The 22109-nt window shown below is 35.2% G+C and overlaps 2 protein-coding genes and 1 pseudogene across 2 annotated transcripts; 1 reads left to right on the plus strand and 2 right to left on the minus strand.

The window, feature by feature from the left end:
• Positions 1-1566: 1566 nt before the first annotated feature.
• LOC135132585 (protein split ends-like) lies at positions 1567-21652 on the minus strand. Its single transcript, XM_064060711.1, has 4 exons — positions 21321-21652; positions 21064-21264; positions 1943-2104; positions 1567-1889 (listed from the first exon to the last, which is right to left on the minus strand). Exons 1-4 carry the CDS (start codon positions 21348-21350, stop codon positions 1740-1742), a joined length of 543 nt encoding a protein of 180 aa, XP_063916781.1. The 5' UTR covers positions 21351-21652; the 3' UTR covers positions 1567-1739.
• LOC135132127 (uncharacterized) lies at positions 15987-16487 on the plus strand. The gene is made up of 3 exons (XM_064060090.1): positions 15987-16043; positions 16098-16263; positions 16333-16487. The coding sequence occupies exons 1-3, from the start codon at positions 16035-16037 to the stop codon at positions 16485-16487; spliced, it is 330 nt and encodes a 109-aa protein (XP_063916160.1). The 5' UTR covers positions 15987-16034.
• Positions 16983-17661, minus strand: LOC135132893 (meiosis-specific nuclear structural protein 1-like; annotated as a pseudogene).
• Positions 21653-22109: the final 457 nt, after the last annotated feature.

Raw genomic sequence — 22109 nt, forward strand, 5'->3', positions numbered from 1 at the left:
CTAGAAATAACGGCAAACTTGTGTTAGGCTCATCTGGCAACGTTGTCAATTATATAAATGCTTACTATGAGATTTTTACACATTTTTTTCGTCGCCCTCTGTCGAGTGGTAGCTTTATTAAATGTATTGTTGCTGTGATTTGTGTTACCTATGCGCGTGATTGGTGTCCAAGCTTTTCGCCGGCGTTTGACGGCCGACTGTTGGTGCGCCATCTCTTGTTCGCCGGCCGTTGGCCTGTTCGCTCCAAACAATAGCATGGGACTATCTATATGTATTTAATCAATGCTACATCATTTCTGGATCTGCTGTAGAGGCAAGCTTCGAGTCTGCCTCATTCGCGTCACAAAATACATGTTGTGTGGAGTATTGAAGCGCGCTGTTTAATTAAGGCAGCAACGTGTACCTACCGAGATAAAAATAAGAATATAATTTTCCATGTTTGTTTTTAAAATTTTAGAAAAAAGACACAAATTATTGGCCGAAATGTGTCGGTAAAAAATAATAAAAATCCTAATAAGGCGTAGAATTCATTGGTGAGGCACTGCCTCACCTGCCTCATAGGACAAGCCGCCCCTGTCATGTAGATGGTAAAACGCTAACCAAAAATTTGTCTAATCATCCCCACCACTGATGCGATAATGTCACTTCAAAATTGTACATAGCAAATGGGTTTTAAATTGTATAAAATAACACAGTCCTAAACATGTAGTTTATGACACCGAATAGTTTTTACCCGAAACGTCCAGATTTTTGAAAAAAAAAATCAAAATTATAAAACAAAATTTTGCTATTTAATTTTGAATCTGTTAAACCGAATGCTTTGAAATCTTGCAGATGTTTTAAGGTTAGAAAGAGCATAATAAATTTTTAGTCAAAATATATTTGCTTATCCTCTCCAAAAAATTGATGACGTCAGCTCAAACGTTTGCGGAATACATCCTATATAAAATGTACAAAATATGATGAGTCTGAACTTGTAATTTATCATTCCATTAATATTTTTTGGATTTGGACCTACAGGGTGCCTCAATAAAATTAATGAATGCATATGCGTACGATTTATTTTAATTTTTCAAAAAAGCGGGATTTGTGGCATTGCACTTCGGGGGCGAGAGAAGTCCTGTCGAAATAACTTTCGACCAATTTTTAGAAGACGTTGTCGATCACATTTTTTGAGATATTACGGATAATGATGATCAATAATCATTTATCTCCAAGTTCCGTTGATATTTTAATGTGATGGAGCTCCTCCGCAGTTTGTAATGTCTGTTAAACACATAGAGGTACCTTCATGGTTAAACAATATTTGATTTGGACAATGGACTGAGGGAGAAAGTGCCACCGAATGTCCAGCAGGTTCGTCAGATTGATGTCCGTTGACTTTTTTTTATGGAATTAGGAAAACGAGAATCAGGGGTCATTTAGAACGTTTAGTACCTACCTTAGGATGAAAGCTATTAAGCTGAATAAAGATTGTTTTTACAAAGTACGAGTATTTTCGAAAACTACAAGTAAACCACTAGTTTACTGGAGAGAGGATTCTTGGGGATAAGCATAGACAAGGGATTTGTTAGTTGCGCTGATATATTAAGCCCGTTTGACACGATGCACTATTTAGTACAAGATTTGGGACAAGAAATATTGTACCGAATATCTTGCACACCAAAGTGTTACAATGTAGTTGAAAATTAAATATTCAAATATAGGTATGCAACAGTCACATCGATGAAATTATGCTATCACACCGTAGTTATGACAATAAGTAAATGGGGGATGTCTGCCACTCTTTCGAGCAGATCCGGCATTGTCATACGCAGATGTGGTGTTATCGTACGCAGATTTTCATTAACGAAGTCGCACGAAGGGAAAATGTGCACGACGTAAGCCGGCTGGAAGAAAACGATATAAAAATCTATCAATCAATTAAATTTCAGAAACTTACTGGTTGAGTAGTTCCAGCAGCGGCAACGTTCACAATACCGATAGCTTGTTTTTGTTGTAGGTAAGTGATGAAATCGTCGGTCAACGCTGTCGTTTGATTAACTACATCGATATGATCGCGTCCAAAAGGTAATGCCAGCAGCACGCAGTGTTCGTTTTCCATCTGCAATAAAACGTAAGTTACATTTTCTATATTAACATTGAAAATTTTTAATTAACGCCGCTGTCAAACAAACTGCATCTACGATTTGGTTTTTCAAATTATTTCACTTGCAAAGAAGATTTGAATTTTATGATATTAATTCTTTTTCGACATGATCAGAGCTAAACATGTATGGAGTTTTTGTCAGACACCACCGTTTTATTCTTGTATGTCGTTAGCAAAAGAGTGCACATGTTTCACGTTCATAATAATAGAAACGTGTACAGTTCTGCTATTAACGTTGCGTACACCTGTCTTTAAAATCGCGCAAGTGGAAGATATTTTTACCATGGTAACCGATCATTTATTACAATAATATCTCTTCTGAATTAAAATAGACTGCAAAACACCAAAAACTAGCAGTTTTAAGAACATACATGTAAGGATACGGATTAAGTATCCTCACTCTTATTGAATCTAACGCGCAATTAGGTCGGTAAGTTAGATCTCTGAATGCGATGATTAATTCTTATTATTGCATGTGGCAATGAGTGACGAAGCAAGTCAGATTTCATGTAATAATGTAAAATAGGGTGAATAATAACCAGTACGCGGGATGCTATCTCACCGCTGCAATCCCCCAGTTGAAGTAATGTGTGTTTTACGGCGAGTAGCGGGGACGCTTTGATCTGGTCCACAAGGTCGTAGCCAGTGCGTCGCTAGGAGTGTTTACAGCTAGTAAAAAAACTACTTCTATATTACTTCAAATAATAATACTCGATGCCCTTTTTAATTTTTCAACCACAGGACCACAGATTTGTGATCTTGAAATGTTATATTATGTTGATATAGTCCAAAAGAAAAATATATTTCTAATCAAACTATCGCCGCAACATCACTGGATCTAGCGTATGAGATACAATTCCGCGCGTTAATAATAACATTGAACGTTGTTTCTTTGTTGTTTACAGGTAGGATTAGTAATTAGATTAAGTACTTGAAAAAAAATTTAATAAAAACTGTTGTGTACAGAGAAACAATTCAAGTTTTATTTCCTTTTAAAAATAAGAAGGAAAAACGGAAATAACCTCACTTTACATACATACAATACAATTAAAATTAGTCAGCGAGTTTATACGGTAATTTATTAATAGATTTGTACTTGCACTAGTTTCATTTTAATTACTTACAATTCAATCAAAATTCTTAATTTCAAAACATCCACACGATCTACACTTTGAAAATTATATAAACATATTTTATTAGGCAGGTACTAATTATTGACTTACTATACAAGGTGACTACGAAATACATGCAAAAAAAATGGGGAATAGCTCACAATACGAGTATGTCATTGCGTAAAATTCACGGTCCTAAGTGGTAGCAGTGTCTAGAAAAAATTATTTGAAATGAAATATAAATTGTTATACGCGCCGCTGGTAATGTTTCGTGACCTACATGATTACTAGAATGAATGGGGCAGAGCGACTCGGATTAAGAACCAAAAAAGTGACTTTATTAGGCACTTTTTTAATCGCAACGTGGAAAACACGAAAATAACTAGTCATCATCGAGCAGGCGTTGAAATCGGTTTATGGTGCAGTTTTCCCATGCAGAGTGCATCGGTATGGTAATTGGCGGAATGGGTCTATTTGGCGCGGCCGACTTGGCGCAGGGACACTTTGGCGCAAGCCATCTAGGCGCGAGTACGTCGGTATATAATATAAAAAATATTTATTGTTCGTAACTGTTATTTATGCAAAGTGTAGGCAACCAAATACACAGTTTCATTCGCACAAATTCCAATAACTAAATGATCCACGGAGCAAGAAGTTCCACGTTTAGGAGTATGTTTATAATGGGGTGCAGGGCGCGAAGCGCACGTGTGTCCATTAAAAAGTCGACATTACCCCTCCACGCGTCGGAGACTATAAAAATTAGGTAATGCTAACAACGGGTGCAATTTTTGTATACAGCCTGACTGCGAAATATGTGCAAAAAAAAAAAAATGGGGAATAGCTCACGATACAAGTATGACACTGTATAAAATTCACGGTCCTAAGTGGTAGCAGTGTCGAGAAAAAATTATTTGAAATTACATATAAATTGTTACACACGCCGCTGGTAGTGTTTCTTGACCTACACCATTACTACAATGAATGGCACACAGCGACGAAGTTTAAGAACCAAAAAACTAGTGGAAAAAGACGATAAGGACAGTAGTGTATCAGTTACTTGCCGTAGCTGGGTGTGTTCGGTTGTGTTTGACAATGGTGAATTTTATAAATTCAGAGCGGGCCGACATGGTAATGCTGTATGGGGTGGCGGATGGGAACTCAAGCTTGGCTCGCGAATTGTGGATCAAACTCTTTCCACATCGCGCGATTCCATATGCGCGAACATTTACGTCAGTGGTACAGCATCTCCGAGATCATGGTCCTTCAACCTCAAACTCACGATCGTGGTCGTGATGGGACAGAAAGAAGAAATTGGATTTTCGCAGCTTGTAGTGCATCCTACATTAAAAGTACACGGTCACGACCATACCATGTTGACAAAGTGCACGGTTTGGAGTCCACTGATTGTCCACGTTGTGTAACTCACTTTTTCTCCGATGGAACTTCACATAGTCGTCAACAAGTACGATTTCAAGAGACGGTTTTCGAGAAATGTGTATTGGTTGGATGAAACAATTCGTTTGTGGAAATCAACAGTGTCCAGAAATAATCGAAGAGCTTCAACAAGTGAAAGTGGCAGCCGCTACTGCGGTGTTTTTTTACCTATTAACAAACATCTTGCGACGCTCTGACGCCTGTATTGCTAGTCAAGGGCAAAATTTTGAACATTTCTTGTAAAAAGGTAGTAGCATTCTAAGTTACTCTTATTTTGTTCCAATAAAGAATGTAAAATCGTTATGGCAAGGACCAAACATCCGTCAGAATCAAAAGTCGATCATCATGAAACTTACTGACCTTTAACGAGAATGAATTCCATGAATGAATGATAAGCAGCAAAGAGTCAGTTTTACTTTTAATTGAAACTGAAAGTGTTGACGTCCTTTTTATTCGAACGTTTTTCCAACTCTGTTTACAAGGTGCCTCAGTGCCTTCGTATCGAGGGTGGTTCATGGGGGTTTTTGCACATATTTCGCAGTTACCCTGTATATGTATAAGTAAGTAAAATTGTTTGTTCAGATAATAAATTTGTTAAATGTTTATTGTCAAATTAATTTGAACCGGCCGTTGTCAACTACTACTGGCCTAGGCTGGTAAATTTTAGCTACTGCACTCATTTGTAACAATGTAAACGTTAGTTATTAAAGCAGTATCCTAAAAAATCATTTAAGAGCGAATCAATTTCATTCTGCAAGATATTTAAACCACAAACTGTTGATAATTGACCCTTTTCCTGTAAGATCATAAAACTTCCTTAGTGACTTTCCGTGCGCACGCATCTTCAAAACCACGTTGGAAATAGTATCCGGCACTCCGGCAGCAGACCAAAGCCCTGTGACAACAAACCGCTTTGACAGAATGCAACCGGCTACACATGCGTAATCTGTCGCTCATTGGTTAATTTTAACTTGGCGCTCCAAAAATCTGACATCGCCTGCGCGATGTTGTCTCACTCTGTATCATTGGAATTTATATAATGTCTACTCACTTTGCTTGCAGAAAAAGGGTCCATTATCTGAGCGAATTCAAACTTGTTGGGAAGAAATCGATGAAAATGATAATAATAATAATAATAATAATAATACTTTATTATACGCCAATTAAGCAATACAGTAATAACAAACAGCACAAATAATCTAACACTTTAAAATTAAATTTTGACATTCCCTTTTGAATGCGGTAAAAGAAACTCCAAAAATAATTCAGGATGTTATGTTTATTGACAATTGGCAAAATCACCCTTTGGGAGGGTGTTTCAGGAGCAGAATAAAAATGACTAAAACAAATTTTACAAAAATGTTTTTTGACAGAACGAGTATTACATAGAAAGTTTTCTCAGAAAATGTAATCGGGCAAAAAGTAAAACTTATAAAAAGTTTTAGCACAGAGTGTTTTTGCGTGAGATGGGAAATCTGTCAAATGTACGAAGACTAAACCATTTTATTGTAAGACCCATTTCAACGCAGACCGGCCGTTTTCAGAATATCTATAACGATCGATGCTCCTGATTGGCTGATGAATGATGGATGCATCCCGCCTATCTGTCGCTTAAGAGCGGCAGGGGTTTGACTGTTATCTTGCCCGTCCGTGGAAAAGTCGAAAAGTAATAATCAAAATGAAATTCTTTTGTATTTTTTGAAATAACGACATAAATTATTTTGTTATATTAAAAAAATATATTGATAAATGTTAGCCTCCACAACAAAGTTTAATATAATAACAGTAGTGACAGTAGTATCATTCATTATCGTTAATATGCTTTATAATGGAACCTCAATTCCAATTTTTTATCTCAATTTTATATTCAGTTTAATAAAGATACAAATAACAATTCATATTGGTTGCTATGACGTTTTTTCAAACAATTTCAATGTCTCCTGAAAAATACCTAGTGTTCTATTTTGTTTCCATGAGATCACTTTATGGTACTATAAATCGTGTAATAATGAAATCGTACCGTATTGTAACGGATTATAAACAAATTTTAGTGTGTCAAAAGGCAATTAGCAGACTACTCGACTACAAAATATGTTTATGTTTTTAAATTAAGTATTAATATACAAGGTGAGTCACTAAGCGCGTTCTTCAATATCTCATACATTATTTATCAATCACAAAATTGACCCACATTTGAAAACACTGCGGATTCAACATGAAACGGCGTAATGGTGAAGACTAAGTATAAACACGGGATTATTAAAACAGTGTGGAAAAAATCGCCAAACTTATTCAAAATTTATATTATAAAAGGTTTAACAGAGTCAATGTGGAATTTATATCTTCGTGAGATGCTAGAAATATAAAGCGCAAAATACTACAAAATGGTGACGCTACTGGATATGTAATCCGATTTTTTCGAAAACAACACAACTGACTGAACGACAGCTGAAAAAATTACCAAGTAAGCGGAACAAAAATAAACCGTGCTTTTCATGATACAATGTCGATATAGATAAAAGAATCAGCTGAGAGAATCGGGACGGATAGTTTCAAAGTTAAAAGGACAAATCAATCTGCAAGATCATCTCTAGTTTCTCATTTTGCCAAGGCAAATATTAATGAGGATAAAATTTAAAAAATCATAGGCTATTAGGTAACAAGTTTCCCAAAAACTGTCGCATTATTTTCAATTTATGCTTACTATCTTCTCATATTTATAATGAAAATTTAAACTTCAAATGTTAGAAACCGACATTTGTCGTACCAAAATAGTTCTTTAAATAAAATAACAATCACTAGTTAAATTAACTTTCAAGCGATTTTGCGAAATATTTTAGGGCGACCTTTTTTTTGTCGGTCAGTAAGTATGTAACACATTAATACACTTAGGTATCGGTACCAGTAAAAAAAATTGAAGTGATGGTAGATGCCATATTGTACCAAAACTTATGTTTACTAATTAAATATGTATTTATTAGTAGTTTATTAAATATTTCTTGTTTATTTTTGTTCTAAGAGCTGAGAATTATTAATCTTTTCTTAACAGCTGTATAGGATTCATTTTATTTACATCCGAGTAGTGATTATTTGTTTACCAGATGTAGTGACAATTTAATTATAATTTTTATTACGTTTACATCCACAATAATAACACTAACACCACTTTATTTGTATGCAATTAAGTATTTGATGTACGATTATTTTAACGCCTAGTTTTGGTGTTTAAAAAGGGGGTGTAGATTTTTACCAAATTACTGGTGTTCCCGTAATATACGGTACATATATTTGTAAGCGGAATTTTTAGTGCAGGTCTTTAAGGCGACAAACCAATCAGTTTTAATAATTAACCCCCACTTAAGACACATATCTCAGATGCAGAGGGTGCATTTTGAGGGCAGTGAGTCCAAGTTAGTCAGAGTCCGTGAGAGTGTGTAAAATAGCGATGGGCGTGAAGGCCCAGCTGTGTGGTGACAGGGCCGGACTCGGGTTGAGTGTTAAGCCCAAAGAGTTGGGTGTTAAGGTGTTGATAAGAGAAGGTGGCAGGTTAGGGTGAACCTGGGGCCACGAGAGTATTGTGAACGCGTAAAATCTCCGGCAGATACCATGGTATGTACCTGAGCACTGAGGGCGTACTCAGGTGGGGCGCCTTTGGCTCATGACACGGCAGGTTGGCGAAAGCCGTGAAAGGGGTGTCCTGGCTGTTGACCGACCGGTGGTGGCGGTGGTGGCAACCGAATGCAACAGAGAATACGTTTGCTGGTTAGGTTGGGAGATTAACCCGGTTTCTGGAGGAAACATAGTGACGTATGAACGTGGACGTGTCCTCTCCACTTTGGCCAAGACAGCGCTCCTTCTGAGGGGGCTGTGGGCGGGCAGTACATCCCAAACTGTACGGCTAGGGCGATTACAGGTAACTCGACAACATCACCAGAAGATCGCGCGCTGAAGACGACGCCGTGAGTTGGAACCGTTGATCGACAAGGAGTGGGCTAGGGGGTGGAGACCCCCCGGTGAGTGACCCCATTCTTAATCATTAGCGACAGATAAGTCAGGTGTGTCTGTTTTCATATTCGTGATTGGGGCCGAATTGTCGCGGGGCCGGACCTGTACTAGAGCGTCACATGTAAGGGGTGAGTGAATCTGTAGTTTGCAATTGGCTGTAGCCGTTTGACCGTCATTGATAATGAATATTTGTTGATAATTTGCGCTAAAGCCGCTATCTGGCCAGGAATCGTCTTACATATTATGAATTATGATAGACTTAAATAACAGTTGAAATGAATGTCCGATAAAGAAAACATTTGTGGGTTTCGTTTCATCTTCCTTGAAGGTCGTTACTGTTACCCAGGGTGCATTCCACCCACCCAGTGCTTCACTATTGTATTCGCTACGCCACGGGATTGGCTGATTACCACCCACTCCTTTTTCCATTTTTGGCCCACTCGGTCCAGGAACTTTTCGACAGCTGGAGCGACGCAAGTTAAAACTTTTTGATCTGTAAACTTTCTATTTTCAGATATTTTAATTTTTTTACATTCCAACCGATGAACTTTCTAATAAATGTTATTTTACGTGAATACATTTATGGCACAATCCCATTCTACCACAATATTTTTTAGTAAAATTTTATTTAGAAAAATATTTTTCGTCCCTACACGGGCCCCCGTTCAAAGGAGCATGCAGTGCATAATTAAATTTATGAAAAGGTGTATAAAATAAACGTGTACCGCGAACATTACGAATAGGAACATTAATACCAACTTGACACAACAACTCAGGAGCATCAATTATCCCATTTAACAGTTTAAACAAGAAGCACAACTTATGATACGTTCTACGTTTTTCTAGTGATGTGATGGAATTGAAAGATAAGATGCTACAAGATCGATATTGTCTAAAATAAGTCCATTAGAATACAATTTAAATTTAACAAATCTTAAAAAGCTATGTTATACAGCATCGATACGATTTATGTAAGTGATATGTATAAAAAGGCGACCAACTGATACAGTTAAACTCTAAAATAGAGCGTACTGAGGAGTTAAAAAGAATCACGATGGATCTGATATTTTTAAAATTCGCTGTCCACCTTTTTATACAACCAAGAATTTTACGACTTCTGGCAACTATATAATCATAATGATCAACAAAAGAAAGTTTTTTGTCTAAATAAATCCCTAGATCTTTTACATTGTCAACAACTTTTAGCGGCTCTTTGTTTAGTAAGTACAAAGGAATGGACGGTTGACTTTTGCGACTGAAGCACATTGTTTGACATTTTTTAATATTGAGAAGCATTTCATTGCGTCTACACCAAATCTCCAGACGCAAGAGATCGTCTCTCAAAACACTCACATCCTGTGCTGTTTCAATTCTCTTATACAACTTCAAATCATCCGCATATAATAGAGATCTAGAGTTAACATTTGAGCAAATATCGTTTATAAAGATATTAAATAATAAAGGTGCAATTATTGACCCCTGCGGAACGCCAGATGTTAACTCGTAAGTAAATGACCTAAATTTCATTACTTCAACAAAGTGTAATCGGCCTCTAATGTAAGAATTGAACCATGAAAGCAATGGATCTCTTACACCATAAAGATAGAGTTTACACATGAGTAATCTATGATTAACAGTATAAAAAGCCTTGCTTAAATCGGTGTAAATGCAATGAACCTCCGCACCGATTTCAAAAGCATCAAGAATCTCGTCAACAAAAGTCAAAAGATTGGTTAACGTTGACCTGCCAGAACAAAAACCATGCTGATATAAGCTAATTACATTCTTAAACGACTCAAATACAGATTTGTACACAATATTCTCAAAAAGTTTTGATGGAACGGACAATATACTGACAGGGCGATAATTTTCAATATGATGTTTATCGCCAGATTTAAAGACTGGTACAACACGCGCCGACTTCCATAAATCAGGAAATTTACCAGAGCCAACCGAGATCGAAAAAATATTGGCAAGTGGTACCGTCAGAGAATCTCTACAATTATAAAAAAATATAGGCGGAAGTCCATCAGGGCCCGCACCTTTACTAAGATCGAGAGACTTCAATTCATTAAATACAATATCTTCTGTAATATGTACATTCTTGATATCAACAAGTGATTTAATTTCATAGGAATAATTATGGTAACTACTGACACTACTTTTCGTATAAACAGAAGAGAAGTAATTGGCAAAAGCGTTTACTATGTTTTCGTACCCAAGAATATGACTATCATTATACTTCATGGTGTTCGGAAGTTCACAACTATTTTTCATATTTTTAACAAAATTCCAAAAGTGTTTGGGATTGGAATTAATCTCTGATTCCGTTTTGTTGATGTACATATTATAACATTCAGAAATAATTCTCTTGCATTCTGCTCTAAAAAAAACAAAGTCAGTATAATCTCTAATATCGCCAGTTATTTTAAATCGACGATGCGCACTGTTTTTCTTTTTTACAAGATTACGAGCCTCACAACTAAACCCCACCGGAAACTTTTTGCTCCTTGATTTCCGCATAGATACAAAATTATCACAGATGAAAGTTAGATAACAATAAAATACATTCACAATGTCACTAATATTATTGTCATCGTTAGTAAAATGGCAATCACAATTATACAGATAATTATTAATTATATCATAATTGCAGTTTTTAAAATCGTAATAAATATCACAGAAATTATCACTAGAATTTTCACAGCCCGTTATTACCAGCTTAAATGGGGGATGATGTTTATCTATTTTTACAAGTTCTTGAGTACTACTTATAACAATATTATCACAGTTAGAATAACAGAGATCTAAGATATTACCACTGCAATTAGCACCGTCATTGAATTGATAAAGATCATAAGAAACAAAATTATCACATATAAGAATTTCTTTTTCTGACCTTACATTGATTGGAATAAGACCTATAATTTCGTGGTCATAAATCCATTTTACCTCCGATTAAAATCACCAAGAATGAAAATTAGACTGTACAAATTGTTGTAACAAACGAACTTTACCTTATTAACATAAGTTTCATACAATTCTGCCGAAATATCAGGCGGTAGGTATATAGCACAGAAAACTAATATTTTATGATTGATTTGCAAGGTTACCCACAAATTTTCTAGCTCAGAAAACAAATTCATTTTACTTGATTGAAAATTCTTTTTTACAGCTATAAGTACCTCGCCTCCAATGCTCTTCGTGCTGTTGCTTTCAGAGCGGTCCGTCCTGTACACAATATGTCTGTTATCTATAAATTCATTATCTTTGATATCTGGATGCAACCATGTCTCTGATGATGTTCGAAATTTAATCCACTCAATGCTAAATAGACTAGCTCAATCATTTCCCAAAACGAAGCTTATAACCATATTGTCAGCACTACGTATGTTATTTGAAATCACAATTGTGTCCAAGCGTACATGTAATAAATTTTTGTGTTAATGTTACTCTTATTTTGTCTTAGGTCTTGAAATAATAATGCAATTATAAGTTCCTTTAATATATTTAAATAAATTTTGCTTATAGTTATGATCTCAAAATTATATAGACACTCCATAATACTATATTAGCCCAATTTATAATAGCAAAAAGTAATAGAAAATGAACATAAGAGTACGCTTTTTCATGGAATGCGACTGTACAATACTTAGAGTGTAGTCATCAATTTTGCACGTTGCTTTAATAAACTTTATGATTATAAAATACACAATAAATTCATTGCTAGGAAAACATGTTTCGAAGATTTAGGAATTGTATTTGGTGAGAAATTTCATTTAATAACCATGCTAATAACTTAATTGAGAAATCTTACAGAACATTAGGTTTCGTCTTGAAAAACTGCAAAGAAATAAGTGACATAAAATCACTTTATAATTCAATCATTTGATCTAGATTCAAATACTGCGCTCTTGTGTGGTTTCCTCATTATAATCACAAACAATTGTATTAGAAAAAGTGCAGAGCAAATTTCTAGAAGTCCTTGCTAGCGCTTTTGGCGGAAATACCTTTTCCATCCCTTGCACCCGCAAGGGCCTCCTCTTTGAATACAGAGTATTTAGGACCACCAGGTAAATTCGTAGACATACATCATTCATTCATTCATCAATCACTCACTCAACATTCATTTCTGGACCAAACGGTCATACACATTCCATCATTAATCTTTTCTCACGAATCAATAAACATATATAGTACTGTTCGTTATTCTTATTCATAACTACAACTTTAACTTCACAAGTCTGGAAAAAATGACCAAACAGAAACTGTCCCCAGGATAATTATTACTTCTATGTTCAATACGGAATCATTACAAAGCAGAACGATAATTTCAGCTGCATTGTTTTTTCAGAAACTTGTAAATAACAAAACTGATAGTTCAACATTGTTAAATTTAGTACCGTTTGCTGTACCTACAATGAGTTATAGAAATTGGCGAATTTTGTATTCCTGTGTTCATTTTTCATTATTTCAAAATAGTTATAATAATAATAATAATAATATTAATATATATATTTAACCCAAGAACAAAATACAAAATGTCCAAGAAGGGTATCATTTAGGACACACTTTAAGATAATAAAGAATTAATTAATTAAAATACATATTGTGCCTAATTAAAAAATTAAAGAAATATAAGATACTAAATAAGTATCTAACTTACAATAATACACGCATTTTAAGTGCTGCTGAAATATCAGAATAGATTTTTTTTTTATTTAGAAAGATATCTGCAAATATTTGTAACTCATTATAACTATAATGTACACATCAATAATATAGGTGAATTTTTATCCTGGTTAGTTCGTGCACTTGAACAATAAAAAGTTGTCTATGTTGTTATGAATGATGATAATAATAATATTAATAATAATAATAAGAAATTTTCTTGATACATATAATGCTATACAGCTTTGTACATGTCAAGTTTATACAATTGAGAATACTACATGAAAACAACAGTAGGATCCGAGGTAGGATCTAATAGAAATTCGTTATTGTCATAGTAAGCTTTAGATACTAAAAATGACTTTACAGTATCTTTAAAGGTTGTTAAATTTACTTACTCTTAATCTTTTCCTGTAAAGAAGATCTTTCAGACGAGTGTTATGATTGTGTACATCGCCATGATATCTATAAGCTGCCACATTTTCCCTAACATCCAAAAGACAATTGAGAATATATAATAAACATGGAAAAGTGAGTATACTAAGTTCAGTGTAAGCCATTTTGCAATTTCCCCTATATTTGAGCCTAGCAATTATCCTGATTGTCCTGCGTTGCAAACCAAAAGATGCGATGTCTTATCACAGAATGTCCCCAAAGCTGACCCCATACAAAATATGTGATTCACAAAGTGCGAAATACGCTACCCGCAATATTTTAGGTGGTACTCGATCTTTTAGATTTCGCAAAAGAAATATTCCTTTTGACATTTTGCTAGCAATCATTTCGCCGTGAATACCCCACTTCAACTTCGAGTCAATATATCATCCTAGAAATTTTACTGAGTCGTCATAATTATTAATATCTACCTTTTTTAAGGTAAAAAGCATATTCCTATGAAACCAGTCCCAAGCTTTCGAATATGTGTTTTTACTCAAATGGACAACAGTTGGTAAAGAGGTTGCTTTATTCATTAAGGTTGCATCATCTGCATAAAAAATTGAGTTCAAATTTAAGTGGTTCGGTAAGTCATTTATGAACACTAGAAATAGGCGTGTAGCATAAAACTTGCATCAGCGCCCTCATGCGGCCAATTTTGCATATTTGGTAGATAAACACCCCGCCGTCAGTACCCAGTACTCTATCGCGTGCTTAATTATTGTTTTTATGCGACTTCAGTCGTGGTTTAGCGTTATTGAAGATGCAAAATGCTATATTTGAGATTGAAAATGGACGTAATAATTCAGTTTGGGTTCCAGGCAGTACAATATAAACATTACATCGCGGAAAAAGGTTCATGTTCGTTAGTTACGTGTACTAACAATAAATTAAAAACTGCTAAAAAAAATCCACAAAGGCATTTTTTCAGTACTTTAACAGAACACTGTCCATGAAACCCTTTGCATTTGATATTGTCTGAATTTCCCTCTTTTTTATTTCTAGTTTCTTTCATAATATTACATTCAACATTTACTGGAATAACAAAGATTTATTCAAGATTTAGTTCTAATAAATGATTGTTAAGTATTTTTAAAACACCAAAAAACTCATGCATTCAAATGGATGTTTCGATTGTTTAATTACTTGGCGGTAGAGGGCGCTGAAGTCAAATGTGCTACACGCTTATAGCAGTGGGCGGAGGATGGAACCTTGAGGCACACCTCTTTCTATTGAAAGTCTATGGGACATTTTGTCATTTAATTTGACAACCTGTGATCTGTTGCTGAGATACGGTTTTATAAGATCTATACTTTGAATATTACGTTATCCGGTTTGGTACTCCAAACAAACCATAAAACTAATTACAAAGAAGCGCAACTTATACTGCAACTATAAATCATTATCGAACATGTTTGTTTATAACAAATATAAGGAACTAAGAAAAATATCAAAAATTGAAATTGCCAAAAATTATGTCAGGTATTTGCGTTACATACAATCAAATATTCATTCTGACTGTAAGACTTTTTTTTTAATTTTTCAATAACAAAGTAAATCCAACTTCCATATTCCCAATATAATGAACTACGGCAATGAATCTTCTTCCAATCCAATTAGTAATCTGTTCGCAAAATTCTTCAAATCTGTCTACAAAACTCATAATAATGAGATTATTATGAGTTTTTTTTTATTTGATAACAGTAATAGCTTAGATAATATTGAAATATCCCCAGATATTGTTTCTAACAAATTAAATAAAATCAAAGCAAGTTTTAACCCAGGTCCTGACGGTGTAGCATCTTATCTTCTTAAGCAATGCAGTCGCAGTTTAGCGTGGCCCCTCTCGATTATATACTCTGAATCCATCTCTGAAAGAGTGTGTCCTTCACTTGGAGGATCTCATATGTTTTACCCCTTTTTAAATCTGGAGATAAATCTAGCATTACTAATTACAGACCAATCTGCATAATTCCAGGCTTATGTAAAATTCTAGAATTAATAATTTCAGAAACACTCTTCGCTACATTCGGAAATAAACTCTCATTCCAAATATAGGGAGAAGCGCAATAGGTCGGTAATTGGAAGGATCGTTCTTATTTCCTTTTTAGGTTGACAGCGTTCTTAAAAAAGAAGCATGATATGATTATGAAGCCAAGAAGTCAAAAGTGCTTAGGAGAGAGGAATTGTTGAAATTTTTGAAAGAAGCTCCTGACGAAAAATTTCTCATGATGAAGGTACATACAGGCTTTTATGTTTTAAAACTTGGAATACTAATTGATTTAATGTAGGTTGTTGTTGCATTTGGAGTGGCGGGAGCCTGCAGGAGTGAAGAGATGCACGAAATGCAGATAACGAGTATCCGAGAAGAAGGAAATGTCCTAGTTGTTACACTTCCGCATACGAAAACTCACCAGAAGCGTGTATTTACGGTTTTGTCCGAAGGCTGTGTAAATGGTATAGAGTTACATAGAAAATATGCGGCTCTCCGACCATCGAAAGTCACACATCCCTATGTATTTTTAGGAATGCGCAATGGAAAATGTACAGTACAGCGAGTAGGCATCATTAGTTTCTATCGCATGCCTGGAGTGATTGCCGAATACCTGAAACTTGAAAACCCGGAACAATACATGGATCATTCTCTAAGAGGATCTTCAGCAACTATTTTGGCGGACTAGGGAGCTGACATGACTACGCTTAAAAGGTTTGGTGGATGGTCCTCTGATAAAGTTGCAACAGACTACGTGGAAGATTCTTTAGAGCAGAAGATAAAAATTGCCCGAAAAATACTACTCCTAATAGATTCTTCTGTCAGTGTGTCTTCATGTGATGTTGTGGAAAATGGTGTGGAAACGGCGACGAAGGAGAACCACTCCGTTGAACTTCAAGAACCATCGACTGGTTCTGCATCGGTTTTTGAATATCATAAATATGCGTACATTTTCATAATAAATAGTGGTTTATTAGTAAATTCGTAAAGCAATGAAATACTGGTCTCTTAGCAATCAGTATCTCATTCGATAAGATACTGAAACCAGTATCTTATTCGATGATATATTGATGTATTTTAGCAACGCCAAACAATGCTAATAATAGATTGAGTGTAAGCAGGTATAGGAGAACTTTATTTATTTAATTAAAACATTTTTGTGCTTTGCTTTCTAAATACGTTTTTACGTAAGAAATGAATCTTCGGCTTCCATTTCATCCTGTGTTTTGAGTTTTAGCAGCAGCTGCATCTCTTCCGCGTGTCTCTAGTTTTTTTTCGATCAACATTTTTTCCACTTCTTTCCGACTTTCTGTCATCTTCAGCCGTCTTTTTTCGTACGATAGTAGTTCGAATCGTTTATCTTCGGCCATCTTCGCCAACAATTCTTCTTATATTTAGCATCTTCTCTTTCTATCATCTGGTGCATCAGAGACTCCCGGACTTCGATTGTTTGTCTTAAAGCTTTTTCAACGCTGGCTCTGTGCTGTTGTTCTATAGCTTGTCTTTATTTTTCTTCGTATAGTTCTTGCATGATTTCTTCTCGTTCTTTTCGTTACATCTCTTGTTCCTGGAGCTGTTTTGCTATATTTTCAATTAATTTAGCTTTCACTGCCTCCATTTCACTCTTCTTCGGCTCCCTAGACTGCATCTCTATCGCCTTATTTGTTAAGAATTCATGTATCCTTTGATTTTTTTTTATCAATTTCTTCCTTCTCCTTGTTCCTCCAAATCTGCTGCGCTTTCTTAAACGCATCCATTTCTTCCTTGGTCTTCTGCATTTTATATATCTTCTCCATACGTTCTCTCACATCTTCAGCAAATATCCGTTGCACAGTATCATCAATGATCAATTTGACGCGCATGTTGCAAAAAAGTGTCCTCGTAAAACAAAGTATCCCGTATGGTTCACATCTCAAATTATAGCTAATTTAAGAAACAAAGAAAATTATAGACGTAAATGGATAACAACTCACAATGCAACATATCAACTTGAATTTAAACGTCTTCGCAGTCTAGTGAACATGAAGATTTCTGAAGCTCATAATTCTTAGTTCAAAGAAATCTAAAGTCAAATCCTTCTAATTTATGGAACTATTTAAACCAACGATGTAGTTCTACAAGAATTTCTGGTCGAGTTCACAATGGTTTAACCGAATACACTGATCCACAAAGTATAGTCAATGCTTTTGCAGAAATTTTTTCGACATCATACTCAAATGATTCTGCACATTCCATCTCAATCTTCAAGTAACGCTTTACCATTTCAATTTCCTTACGTCAGTCCACTTGAACTTATGAATATAATGTTCAAATTTTATGATAAATTCACAGCGGGAGATGATCTAATCCCGAGTTTCATTATTCGGGATTGTAGATATGCATTTGTAGAACCATTGTCAATTATTTTCAACCTTGCCATTAAAATTTCAACCTTTCCATCAAAGTGGAAATAAGCCAGGATCTGCACAATTTTGAAGAAAGGTTCAGATGTGTTAAATTACCCCTATCAGCATGGCTTTGTTAGTGATTGGTCTACAGTTAGTAATTTAGCCACTATCACGAAATATTTAAGTGAAATCATTGCTATTGGAGGTCAAGCTGATGTAGTCTACACTGATTTCACTCGAGATTTTGATTCAATTCAACACAGTATCCTTTTGCAAAAGCTGGATTTGTATGGATTGTCGAAGGATTCACTGCTGTTAATGCGTTCTTATTTAAATCTTCTTACGTTACTTATAGTGGTTATGTATCTTATAAATTCTCAGTTAATTCCGAGGTTCCGCAGGGCTCTAATCTTGGACCTGTTTTATTCATTTTGTTTATTAATGAACAATTTAACTGCCCAGTCCTTGCATACGCCGATGATATTAAACTATGTCACTCCATAGATAGTGCAGTTAATGTAGATATTTTGCAGAATAATATCAATCTAATGATTAGTTGGTGTGATATGTTTAAGTTACCACTGGACAAGGAAAAATGCTTTTTTGTCAAATACAGCCGTAAAAAAACTTCAATTCAATCGTTCTATGTATTGGGAAACCCTATTATTAAACAAAAGAATTGCATCAAGGATCTAGGAGTAACTTTTGATTCCGAATTATCATTCCTTCCACATCAGGTTGTTTGTACATCGACGTATAAATCATTAGGTTTTGTTATGAGAACATGTAGGCATTTTTTTGATTTAACTTTAATTAAACAACTTTATTTTGCTTATGGTTAAGTAAAATTGAGTATGAAAGCCTTGTATGGAACCCTATTTATGACGGTTTTTAAAATATTTATCATTTAAAATTGATGGATTTTATCCACAGATTGGTACTGATCAGCAAAATTTGCGAATTTTGGAACATCAATTGCCTCATAATACTTTATTCTTCCTTTGTGAGATCTAAACTTGAATACGCTTCATTTATCTGGTCACCCATATATCAGACCCACGCCGAACAACTGGAAAGAGTGCAGCAGCGCTATTTAAAATACCTAGCTTTTAAATGCGACGTGTATCCAGAACGCGGTTTTCCACATTCGTCTCTCCTTGATAGGTTTCAACATTTATCGCTCAAGCTAAGATCTGAGATTAGTTTCATTAAAATGCTGTACAATATACTACATAATAAAATATACTGTACAGAGATAACAGAGCAAGTTACGTGCAAAGTACCAAAATATCATACCCGTGTAAAAGCATTATTTCACCTGGAGCGACTTAGAAGAAATATGTTTAAAAAGTCTCCTATATTATGTCATGCTTAGATTGTTCAACGACATTGCTGCGGACTGTGATATACATTTTGATTTATTAAGTGTAATTATTAGACAGCGGATTTCTGTCGGGCCTGGCAAGGCCAAACTCGGTACGGCTCGTGCGAGATGGGAATTCAGTGCAGTTACGAGCTGCACTTTGTTTATTTTAGAATAGAATAACGGTGTTTCGTTATACTTTGCTGTTAATTCCCGTTCTCATTTACTTAGCCGTTTTACAAATTAAGTTTTCGTTAATTGTATTTATGGAATAAGTGAAGATTAAACGTACTAATTATCGCCCGCTACTGAATCGCAGCGATTCACGCGTCCCCATCAATAATCGTGACGTAGCCCGACAAAAATCCGCTCTCTAGTAATTATTAAAAGAATTATAGCAAATAACATCTAAATGTCCCACTGAGACTCCAGACACATTTCAACATTAATGCTTTGTACTATTTTGAATTTCCATCTTTTTTTTTCCCTCGCTTTTTTCTGATCGTTGTCCAGTAATTGGAACAGTAGTTCTGTTTGGGCAATAGTTTTCTAATAATAATAATAATAAGTCGACATAATATGAAGTCATTATTACAAAGGAGAGAAATGTGCTGTGCAAAATTTGCTTATAATTTAATACATAATAAAATTGACTGTTCATTTTTACTTTCTGAATTACCATTTTATGTGCCACGTTTAGTATCAAGATATGAAGCAAGTTTTCAAGTGCCAACGGCGAGAACAAATATTTTACAACGTTCACCGATTCATGTCATCAAGCTGTAGATAATGTATATGATGATATATTTTGTTAGGGTCACTTATAAGTTTGTTGTATTTTGATTTTTTTTGTCTTAATTTTCTTTATTTAACTTAATTTTGTTAAACACACTTCTTAATTGTTATTAATGTTGTCCTATAAGTGGTAAATTCTATTGGACAATAATGGGCATATTATTATTATTATCAATAAAAAAGTGCAAAATCTGAAAGACAAAAAAAGTTAAACAGTATTTCTACAATACCTACACTTTATTTCGTTGCTTTTTTAAAGCAGTAAATTAATATCATTACTCTTGGTTAATAAATAAAACAGTTACTAGAGGTATCTCTTTTCAGCTGACTCACTGTACACCTTTTAATAAATTCGTTACATAGCATAGTGATTAAAATGACGTGCGTAAGATCACAGAATTTCATATAAAAAACCTACAAATCGATAGAACATACATACTCGTACATACGTACATTCGCGATTTTTATGTTTTCAAAACGTCGCATGAATAAAACTTTTTCTAATAAAAACGCTTTTTATTAAATCGTACAGACCTATTATTACAGCAATCTTGGATTAAAGTAGAATCTTTAAATGTTTAATCCGTAACATTAAACCGAGCAATAATCATTTAAACGTAACACATGCATAAACAAACAGTTTCAGGCACAAACCTGTGTGAAACTTCAGCTTTGTTGTATTTTCTTCTGTATTCTAATTTTTAAGAATGATAACTCACCTGCATTTTTCTCACAACTCCTTCCACTTGAGGTGGTTCTAATCTCATACGGTGAAATATTCGTAGTGACGGTGTCGATCCATCAGTGTTCTTCGGCAAGCTACATTTAGCCACCGAATCATTTCCAGAAACGTAGTACATCTGCACAACGGCTTGATCATTCTTTAGTGCTAAGAGACCTTGCCACATACATGGAAATTGCTACGGACGAAACAAAACCCATTAGAACCTTTCTCATTACAACCCATAGGAATTACCTTCAGAAGCGTGAAAAGACTGTAATTCATTCCTGGTGGTAACTTAATGGCGTGAGGAGGCGTAGCCCCTTCCAACTCCACTTGACTAGCGGGAGCACCAACGACTGTATGTATAGACAAATAACTCCGGTATGTCTCGCGACAGCTCCCACTAGGTTACCTGCAGCCACAGAACACTCACTAACACACCCACAATGCAGATGCACAACACAGATGCAGAATGTGATGGCGAGCGATGCGCAGATGACGTCACAAGGGCGCAATGGAAGGGTAATTCCAGTGGCGTGACACTGGTTTGCGGTTCGTAGAGGGCGTAAAAGCCATCGTATGCTAAGAAAAAATCTTATGGACGCCAGTGCACTCTGTTATTGTACTCTGCTGGGTGGGATGAGTTTACAAAAGCGTCAACTGCGCACCCCCCACGCTCGCCATTACATTCTGGGTTTGCTGTATGTCTATGTGTGAGACAAAACTACAAAATAATGAGCACTGTGCTCGCTCGTAGTATTGCGAGAGTGAAGTGCCAAAGTGTACAAAAAAACCCTCCAATTTTCCAATTTTCAGGTCTCTGAAAAATTCCGCTACATTGCTAGGTTTTTTGTGCTATCGCCGCTACACCGCTCTTTGGTCAAAATTCCGCTACGTTTGGCAACACTGCTCCCTCAATACATACAGTATTAAAAATATATAAAATTATAAATGTTGTGAGAACCCAAACTTCCCGCCTTTAAATTGACCTTGAAAAAGTTTGAAAGAGCCGCGAAAAATTCAAAAATTCAAAATTTGGCC

Source organism: Zophobas morio, unplaced genomic scaffold (genome assembly GCF_036711695.1).
Source record: "Zophobas morio isolate AGI-343-1 ecotype UQ-CSIRO unplaced genomic scaffold, CSIRO_AGI_Zmor_V1 ptg000021l, whole genome shotgun sequence".
NCBI classification, from domain to species: Eukaryota; Metazoa; Arthropoda; class Insecta; order Coleoptera; family Tenebrionidae; genus Zophobas; species Zophobas morio.

Excerpts from the sequence above, each read along its gene's own strand:
- LOC135132127 (XM_064060090.1), top strand. Across the intron at positions 16,264-16,332 it reads GTCCGAAGGCTGTGTAAATG|GAATGCGCAATGGAAAATGT; the intron begins GTATAGAGTTAC and ends ATGTATTTTTAG.
- LOC135132585 (XM_064060711.1), bottom strand. The coding sequence starts at position 21,350 with ATGAATTACAGTCTTTTCACGCTTCTGAAG. Across the intron at positions 21,265-21,320 it reads GTCTTTTCACGCTTCTGAAG|CAATTTCCATGTATGTGGCA; the intron begins GTAATTCCTATG and ends TTTCGTCCGTAG. Across the intron at positions 2,105-21,063 it reads GAGTTGTGAGAAAAATGCAG|ATGGAAAACGAACACTGCGT; the intron begins GTGAGTTATCAT and ends GTTTTATTGCAG.